The 10,398-nt window shown below is 51.4% G+C and overlaps 1 protein-coding gene across 1 annotated transcript; it reads right to left on the bottom strand.

Annotated features, from left to right (window-relative positions):
• Positions 1 to 393: 393 nt before the first annotated feature.
• LOC311226110 (putative nuclease HARBI1) lies at positions 394 to 1,477 on the bottom strand (the record flags this gene model as incomplete). The annotated part of the gene is made up of 3 exons (XM_084311485.1): positions 394 to 752; positions 841 to 927; positions 1,087 to 1,477. 3 exons carry the CDS (start codon positions 1,475 to 1,477, stop codon positions 394 to 396), a joined length of 837 nt encoding a protein of 278 aa, XP_084167611.1.
• Between the last annotated feature and the right edge of the window lie 8,921 nt (positions 1,478 to 10,398).

The following is a 10,398-nucleotide window of genomic DNA, read 5'->3' as shown; positions in this document are numbered from 1 at the left end:
ACTCGGCTGAGTTGCTCTTGACCGTCGATCCCGTCGACACCCAGGAGGAGCAGGAGGCGTCCTGCAGCCGACCCCCTTCGGCGCGCAGGGGGCAGAGGGTCCACCCGGTCCTTACGGAGGCCGTGATGTCTAATCAGGAGACCACCATCACCCTCCTGAGCGATATGAGGGACGAGATGCGGCTCACACGCCAGACTATGGCTGAGTACCTGCTCCAGTTGGTCGCGGTCCTGTCGGGCATCGGCGACAGTCTCCAGAAAATCGCTGAAAAGGAGAAATAAAGACCGTAACCACTTTTGGCGTTGGTGTCATTATTATAATTAAATAATTATTAGCTGGATGAATGCCAATTAACCCAAATCTCAGTTCTTACAGTGCATGGGGTAGACTTACTTAAAACTGCTCTATGATCCTAGCTCTTGTCTGCATTCCAGTGGCGTTTGGAAGTGGCTGTTCCACGTCTGGCATGGGGTCGTCAGGTATTTCTGGGTTTAGCAGCGGGATGCCATGCCTGATGGCCATGTTATGGAGCACACTGCAGGCCACAATGATGTTGCAAACCTTTTCAGGCTGGTACTGCAGTGTGCCCCCCGTGCCAGACAGGCAGAGCCACCGACCCTTCAGGAGACCAATTGCACGCTCCACGGTGACTCTTGTGCATGCGTGCGCCCGGTTATAGGTGCGCTCCTGTTCGGTGGTGGGGTTGGTCAGTGGTGTCATCAGCCATGGCTTCAGTGGATAGCCACAATCCCCTGCATTAAAAGAGATATCATTTAATTACAGATACCAGTAATAACATTACAATTTAATTAAATATAGGCCTAAATGTGTAACACTCACCAATAAGCCACCCGTCTTCAACAACCCCAGCCTGGAGACGAATGCCCACAGAGCTGTTCTGCACCACAAACGAGTCGTGGGTTCCTCCTGGCCACCGGGCAACGACATTTAGGAGTGCCAAACGGGCATCGCAGATCACTTGGACATTTACCGAGTGGAACCCCTTCCTGTTAACATAATTGAATAAATTTTGTGATGGTGTTTTGATGTGTGTGCAGTCTATTGCTCCAATTATGTTGGGGAAACCGGCGATGGCGTGGAAAGCCCTCTTGACCTCGACCTGCTGTGCGTGTGTGTATGGGAATTTGATGTAGTCGGGGATTAGGGACATGATGGCATCCAACACTGTGGGCATGATCCTGCTGAGTGAGGGTTGGGAGATGCCCGAGCGATCTGCAATCTCCCGCTGAAACGTCCCAGTGGCCAAGAATCCCAGGGTGGAGATGACTTGGATGTGGACGGGGATGGCATGTGTGCGCCTTGTTTGGCGCTCCAATACGGGTCCCAGATTCTGGCACAGGTCGAGCAGGATTTCCCTGGGGAAGCGGAACCTGCTCATGAGCCACTCTGTGCTCTCGGCAAACAGGTCTGCCCTGTCCCTGAAGACGCGCTCCCTGCGGAGCCCACCATGGCCCATTGCCAAATCATCCAACAATGCAAGGACTGCGTTATCCATGCTGAATACATTCTGAAATCCATGTTCCAAATGTAATTTATAGGGTTTGCCGACGATTACACGCATGTCGCTAATTTAATTACGGGTCATACAGAACACCTGGGTATATTGAAACTCTTGATTGATTTTCTTTCAATCTGCGCTCCAATTGGGTCGTTGTTGGTCAGGGACGATTCTAGCCATGCATGGCTTCAGTGGATAACCGTGATCACCTGCATTTAAGTGATATTTTGATGACAGATTTAATAACATTACAATTTAATTAAATAAGATTAGGCCTGAGTCATGCGTTCCTTATCAACCAACAACTTAACGGCCAAATGCAACGTTAACCATCCTGCATCCTACATTCAGAAATTAATGCTATTTAGGGTTTGACAATAATTACACTACTATCGCTATTTCACAATGAACTACAATGAATTACGGGGGTCATACAGAACACGCGCCAGTGTCTTATTTCCGCGTTGAAACTAATGCATGAACTGAGGAGCGCATATGCCGTAGTAATGATATTTTACCACTGGGCGTCAGCTAAGCATGCTCAGAGCTGTGCGTAGACATAAGCACAAAGTCAAGTTCACGTTCGAATTGATAAATCCCACACTTTGCTTAGAAATGGTCGTACGCACGGGTTAAGCACATATCTGTGCGTACGTCACGTTGATACATGAGGGCCCTCTGGTGAGGATGATGCTAAAGGTGATATCGAAGAGGAGCAGGACAGTAACCCAGCAGCCACTACTACTTAATATTTTTTTTTTATCCACTTTTTCTCCCATTTTCTATATTTTCTCCCATCCCAATTTCGTATCATCCAATTCAACCCTCCCCTGTCACGGACGCTGTTTCTTGCCTCCCACAAGCCGGCTGCAATGTGGACTAAGTCATACATAGCACAAGTCCCCTCCGGTACTTGAGATAACAGCAGTCGCATTCCCACCCTTCAGTTTCCCTCCCCGTAATACGGCCAATGTGGATTACTGTGGACGACCAGCTAAACTGAAAGCAAATGTGGAGCGCTGGGCTCAAACTGACGAGCCCAGCGTCTCCAGCATTTCGTGGCGAGTGCCTTGCCCACTACGCCACGTAGCCGCCCCCACTACTACTTAATATAATGTTAATTTCTTCATTTGATTAGAACTGTTCCCATCTTGTATTCTACAATAATTGTTGCAAAAAACTAAATATATATTGTGGTGGACACTAGATGGAGGTGTCTCACTTCAGAATGGACACTGATTGAGTGACAGGAGGGAGTTGACTTAAGGGTGTGGCTGTACCTTGGTTCGGTTGGATTTGTTTGGAAATAAAGTTCACAGACTCGATACTCCGTCTGCTCGTCTCATTGATTCACTTCCACAGTGGTGACCCTAAACGTGTGAAATATGAGCAATAACGAGAATCCACCGGCTGTGGTTCCCGCAGTGTATGCCGCTACAGTCAAGTTGCCAGAGTTTTGGCAGCATGACCCGGCCCCGTGGTTTCAGCACATCGAGGCACAATTTCACCTCTGCGGAATAACGTCGGATGAGACTAAATATTATCATGTTGTCGCGGCATTGGATTCCTCCACTATGCGGCGGGTGATGGGATTCCTGAGAGAGCCCCCAGCAGCCGGCAAATACAACGCGCTCAGAGAACAGCTGTTGCGGCTTTTCCAGCTGTCAGATGCAGAGCGCGCGGAGCGCCTATTGTCCCTCAACGGATTGGGGGACAGTAAACCAACAGAACTGATGGAGAACATGCTAGCACTGCTCGGTTCAGGTGACGCTACATTTATTTTTGTGCAGTTGTTCCTGCGTCAACTCCCGACTCCGGTGCGCACGGCTCTGGCCAGCTCGCCTCTCGTGCGCACCAAGGATTACCGGGGATTGGCAGAGGAGGCGGACAGAATTCTACTGGCCTCCCGTCAGTACTGTGTGGCTGCTGTGTCTGATCGGGTGGCTGATCGCAGGGATCAGACACAGAGGGATGATAGAGGGCTTTGTTATTATCATCGCCGTTTTGGCAACAAAGCGAAGAGCTGTGTTCCACCATGCACCTTTGGTAACCAGGGAAACGCGAGAGCCGGCGCTCGTTAGCGGCTATGAGCGCTGGCGTCAATATCAACGAGCTGTTGTTTATCGAGGACACGTTGTCTGGAAGGCGTCTGTTGGTGGATTCGGGCGCCCAGAGGAGCATCCTGCCTGCGTCGGCCACGGACACCTTGGGGAACGGACATGGACCACCCCTGGATGCGGCTAATGGGACTTCCATCCGTACGTTTGGTACCAGGTACGTGACAATGTGTTTACATGGACAGCAGTTTAGCTGGGATTTTATTATTGCTTCAGTGTCGGTGCCTATACTGGGCGCGGATTTTGTGTGCTCACAGACTGTTAGTGGACGTTGCGAACCGTAGGCTGATTGGCTCTGTGTCCTTTGACACATACCCCTGCACACTGGGGGGGCCGGGGCCGCCTGCCCTGGCCAATATGCTCGCCACAGGCGATATGTACCAGCGCCTCCTCACTGAGTTTCCTGCTCTGACTGTCCCCACTTTCTCTGCCTCTGTCGCCAAGCATGGGGTGGAACATTACATCCCAACGGTGGGCCCGCCACTTTATGCACGGGCACGCCGCCTGGATGCTGCTAAACTGGCAATAGCCAGGGAGGAGTTTGCCACAATGGAACGGGTCTGCATTGTGCGCCGGTCCAACAGTCCTTGGGCCTCCCCACTACACATGGTCCCCAAGGCGGACGGGAAGTGGCGTCCGTGTGGTGATTTCCGTCGCCTAAATAACATCACCACTCATGACCGGTACCCAGTGCCACATATCCAGGATTTCTCTGCCCACCTGGCGGGCGCCACCATTTTTTCTAAAATAGATTTGGTGCGTGGCTACCACCAGGTGCCGGTCCATCCGCTCGACGTGCCCAAGACTGCCATTATCACCCCGTTTGGACTGTTTGAATTCCTGCGCATGCCATTCAGCCTTAAAGGGGCAGCGCAAACATTCCAGCGGCTGATGGACTCTGTGCTGCGAGGCCTGTCATTTTTGTTTATTTATCTGGATGACATCCTGGTAGCCAGTGCATCGGTAGAGGAGCATCGGGGACATCTCTGTCAACTGTTCGAGCGGCTCAACGAGCATGGGCTGATCGTGAACCCGGCCAAATGTCAGTTTGGCTTGCCGGCCATGGATTTCCTGGGCCACCATGTCTCTTCCCAGGGAGCTGTTCCTCTACCCGCCAAGGTGGAGGCAATTGCTGCTTTCCCCCGCCCCCTCACCATCAAAGCTCTCCAGGAGTTCCTGGGGATGGTTAATTTTTACAATAGGTTTATAGCCCATGCGGCTCACCTGATGAGACCTCTGTACGAGGCGCTGAAGGGGAAGAGAGCCAACGATGACGTGGGCTGGTCCCCGGAGCGGGTCCAGGCATTCGAGGGCTCTAAGGCTGCCGTTGCCAACGCCGCCATGCTGGCACACCCATCTCCTGCTGCTCCTATAGCCCTCACCACCGATGCCTCCGATTATGCAGTAGGTGCGGTGTGTGAGCAGTGGGTGGCTGGCACCTGGCAGCCTCTGGCCTTCTTCAGTAGGAAGCTGCGCGACAACGAGAGGAAGTATAGTACATTCGACAGGGAGCTCCTGGCCCTCTTCCTCGCCATACGTCACTTCAGGTTCTCGCTGGAGAGCCGAGAGTTCACAGTTTTTGTTGACCACAAGCCCCTAACGTTTGCCATGGCCAAGACCACAGAGCCATGGTCGGGGCGGCAGCAGCGCCAACTTTCCGCCATATCGGAGTTCACTACCGACATCCAGCATGTAGCCGGTAAAGACAACCAGGTGGCAGACTGCCTCTCCCGGGCGCACGTCAGCCCTGTGCACCTGGGCATCGACTATGCTGCCATGGCTGCTGACCAGCTCACCGACTCAGACCTTCAGGCGTTCAGGACGGCTGTGACAGGACTTCGACTTGAGGATGTGGTGTTTCACGACAGCGGCGCCACGCTCCTCTGTGACATCTCCACTGGCCAGCCCCGCCCCATGGTTCCAACTGACTGGCGCCACCGGGTATTTGACACCATTCATGCCCTTTCACACCCTGGGGTAAAGGCGTCGGTCAAGTTGGTAGGGGCCAAGTTCGTCTGGCCGGGCCTTAGGAAGGACGTCAAAGTATGGGCGGCCTCCTGTGTGGCGTGCCAGCGTGCCAAGGTACATCTTCACACTAAGGCCCCCCTGGAGCCGTTTCTCATTACAGAGAGGTGGTTTGACCATGTCCACGTGGACCTAGTGGGCCCACTTCCCCCGTCTCAGGGTTTCACACACCTCCTCACGATGGTGGACAGGACCACCAGGTGGCCGGAGGTTGTTCCCCTGTCATCAACAACGGCTGCGGAGGTGGCTCGGGCGTTTATTTTCGGCTGGGTCACTCGGTTTAGCACGCCATTGGACCTGACTTCGGACAGGGGATCCCAGTTCACTTCTGAGCTGTGGAGCACCGTGGCTGAGAGACTTGGGGTGAAACTCCATCGTACCACAGCATACAACCCAAAGGCCTACGGCATGTGTGAGCGTTTTCACAGATCCATGAAGGCCGCTCTCTGGGCCACGCTCACAGACGGCAACTGGGTCGACCGTCTTCCGTGGGTCATGTTGGGCCTGCGTACTGCCCCTAAAGAGGACCTGCAGTCCTCTTCAGCCGAATTGGTTTTTGGTCAACCGCTGAGGGTCCCAGGGGAGTTCCTTCCTGGTTCCTCTGCCCCTTGGTCCACTACAGCTCACCGAGCCTTCCAGGATGCAGCGAGGGTGTTTGCCCCAGTTCCCACACATCACTGCCTTCCCCAGTCCTACATTCCTAAGGACCTGATGACTGCGAGGTATGTGTTCATCCGTCATGATGCCCACCGTTCTCCACTGCAGGCTCCCTATGACGGGCCCTTCCGCGTCCTCGAGCCGGGCCCCAAGTACTTTGTGGTGGACATGGGGGGGAATAAGGAGCAGATCTCAGTCGATCGTCTTAAGCCTGCTCAAACGGGCCAGTGGAGCTGGCTCAGCCCCGGCGCCAGGGCCGGCCACCCAAGTCTTCCCCTGTCCCATGCCCTCCGGCCGTTGTTATCCCTACCTTTCCACCGACGAAGCCTCGGCGGCGGCGGGGACGGCCCCCTGCCCCTACCCTTACCCTTTCCCCTTCCACGTTCCCTGTGACTGTTAAATACAGTCGTTATGGCCGTGTGGTCAGACCTCCTAAAAGAGACTGAAGACACTGGGTGCACTGTTTTTGGGGGTTTATTGTGTTCAGTTCCGTTTATTTGGTGTTGCACTGAATGTCAATTCTGAATGTTCGGGGGGGGCCTGTGTGGTGGACACTAGATGGAGGTGTCTCACTTCAGAATGGACACTGATTGAGTGACAGGAGGGAGTTGACTTAAGGGTGTGGCTGTACCTTGGTTCGGTTGGATTTGTTTGGAAGTAAAGTTCAGAGACTCGATACTCCGTCTGCTCGTCTCATTGATTCATTTCCACAATATACGTATATAAATATATACATTTTTTATTTAACCAGAAAAAGTCTCATTGAGATTAAAAATCTCTTTTACGAGAGCGTTATATATATAATAATATAATGGTATAAACCACACCCATATCCGAAGACAGATAATTGTGTTGGACTGTTGGTTGAACAAATACAGATACAGATAATGACATCTGCGCACACCCGCACACCCCTACAGCCCACAAGGACTTGACGGATATATTTGGGGTTTTATTCATGCCAGAAACGACGGGATCAGTGAACAGTGAGATCACAAAACATGCCAATGCACTCCTCGGTGCACATTCATCAGTCTCAAACAGCGGCTTTGCCAACATGCTCATACAGTTCAGATTGTTCATGTGTGAACGAGTCGCCATCAGCATGTTGGAACTCTGCCGGAAATCTGCCTTCCCTAACGTGTACGTAGCCTTGAGGACGTCTCTCACTTTGCCGGTGACAAACTGCGGAAGGGGAGCGCTCGTTTTCCCACATGGCGAGCATTCAAAATTAACTGAGAACAAGGATGAGTCAGCGACCCTTGAACTCTCTATCAATACTGGCAATAGAGTCGCAACTCCTCAGAGACCTGGACTTAAATGATGTGGTGGAGGAGTTTTCAAGGAGAATATTATTCACACATGAATGAATGAAGTATATTTTTCAGTCGTGTTTACAGACAAATCAACCACACCTGTGTGGACTTACAAAAAGAAAAGAAAAAAGAAAGAAAAATCACAAATGTACATATTCAAGGCAAGCTCACACACAAAATCCAAAATCAACGACCGAAAAAAAGGAATAGGCTGAAGCACATGCTTATCCTTTACAAATAGTTCAAAACTAAATATATTTTAATATAAGAAAGAAAAACTTAAAATATGCTGCAAGGACGGCCGGGTAGTGCAGCGGATTAAGCGTCTGTCTACCACCACAGAGACAGTGGGATCGAATCCAACTGTGGTGCTTCCGGGTTGGCCGACCGTCCATACTAACACAATTGGCAGTGTTAGAGGGTGGGAAAACCGGCGAGGGTGGCTCCTGGTCGTTGTAAAAAGCGACTCCTACAGTTCGGTCGGGGCGCCTGCACACTGTGCACAGCAAGGGAAGGATCTAAGAGAGGTAGTGTGACCTTCCACACGTTACACTCTCCCAGTGAGAGTCCACGCTGCCAGGTGAAAAGAAGCGGTGGGCTGGGTACACATGTCGGAGGAAGCATGTGATAGTCTCCGCCCTCCCGGACTGACGGTAGGGGGTAGAGTGCGCAACGACCAGGAAGGGGATTGGGAATTGGCATAACGACTAACATTGGGATGGGAGAAAAACGGAAAAAAGAAGGAGGAAAAAGATTATTCAAAAAATATATGCTGCAAGCAGGGCCGCCTCAGGGGGTGTGCGAGCAGTGCGGTCGCACAGGGCCTCGCGGGATGGGGGGCCTCGCAAAAAAAATAAAAAAATAAAAATAAAAAAAAATAAGTTTTTATTTATTATTTCTTTAATTTTTTTTTTTTTTTTTTTTTTTTGTATTTTTTTTTTTTTTTTGTGAGGCCCCCCTTCCCGCGAGGCCCTTTTTCATCACATACCTAAAATCTAGTTTTGCTTATATGCTTATATATTTCACATTAGACACGTTTGTAGAATGTGTCTGACTTGTTCCTGGGTCTGCACCTGGGTCACTATTGGAGCTCTGGTGCTCTGCAGCAGACATACTATTGGTTTCAACGAAGGGAGTGGTTACTTACATCATAGTACGCCACCGGAAACTTAAACGAAGAAGAAGAAGAAGAGTCAGCTGCGTTTGAATATTTCGCGCGTGCAGCTTTTGACTATTATGCTTAGTTATGCCAGCCAAGGTCGGTCATTATCAGTCGGTCAGTCACCAAGGAACATTGACGAAAGGCGGGACAAATGGCCGGAGCCTTGTCATGATGCAGTCGGGATATAGCCATGGCCCATGATGATGTCGGCTAGTAGCTAGCTTAGCTAAAGGCTATCTAGCGTTAGCTAACCTGCAGCCAAGATGAAGAGGATGGTCGTTTGGCAGATAAACTTCGTCAACTCCACGCGGTTGTCTCCATCCTCTTGGACGTTTGGTGAGTTTTTAACCTATTCTATTAACTCTATTCTATTCCCGCCGTGGACATCGCTCTCTCTCTCTTAAAATCTACCCAAATCAAAAGCCCTGGGTAGACAAATCCGTCCGTGAGGCTCTAAAAGTGCGCACATCAGCATACAACACCGGGCTGGTGACAGGCAACATGGAAGAACACAAGATGGCAAGATACAACGTCAGGAGAGCAGTAATAGAGGCAAAACGGCGTTACAGGGATAAAGTTGAACTTCAGTTTGAACAGGCTGACTCTAGAGGCATGTGGCAGGGCCTCAGAACAATGACAGATTACAAAGGCACCCCCCTCAAACTGAACAGTGACATCTCCTTAGCAAATGATCTCAATTCCTTCTATGCGAGGTTTGAGGCTGTGAATAACAACACCAGCCTACAAACCACGGCAATGGGGGGGGGGTCTGCTGATGGAGACTCAGTGTTCAGGGTAACAGAGCATGAGGTGAGACGGATCTTTAAAAAAGTGAATATCAGGAAGGCAGCAGGACCGGACGGCATCCCCGGCCGCGTCCTGAAAGTCTGTGCCGACCAACTGGCCCCGGTATTCACTGACATCTTCAACCTGTCCTTGGAACAGGCTGTCATCCCCACCTGTCTGAAGAAGTCCACCATCATCCCTGTACCCAAAAAATCTACGCCCACTTGCCTCAACGACTACCGCCCTGTAGCCCTCACCTCCATAGCCATGAAGTGCTTTGAGAAGCTAGTGAAGGGCTACATCTGTTCCTCCCTCCCCATCAACCTGGACCCTCTGCAATTTGCATACCGCCCTAACAGATCCACGGAGGATGCCATAGCCCATGTGCTGCACACAGCAGCATCACACCAGGACAAGAGGCAGGGGAACTATGTGAGAATGCTGTTCATCGACTACAGCTCAGCATTCAATACCATAGTCCCCTCCAAACTCATAGCCAAGCTCAGGGACCTGGGCTTGAACTATGACCTCTGCCAGTGGGTCTTGGACTTCCTGATGGGCAGACCCCAGGTGGTAAGAGCAGGCAACTGCACCTCCTCATCCATCACGCTCAACATAGGGGCCCCCCAGGGCTGTGTTCTGAGCCCCCTCCTCTACTCCCTGTACACACATGACTGCGTAGCACAGCGGAACAACAACACCATCATCAAATTCGCTGATGACACAGTAGTGGTGGGCCTGATCTCTGCCAACGACGAAAGGGCCTACCTGGAAGAGGTAGAGAACCTGTCACAGTGGTGTCAGGAGAACTGCCTC

Source organism: Notolepis coatsorum (genome assembly GCF_963971535.1).
Source record: "Notolepis coatsorum genome assembly, chromosome: 3".
Lineage (NCBI taxonomy): Eukaryota > Metazoa > Chordata > Actinopteri > Aulopiformes > Paralepididae > Notolepis > Notolepis coatsorum.
This window is presented reverse-complemented; position numbering and strand designations above follow the sequence as displayed.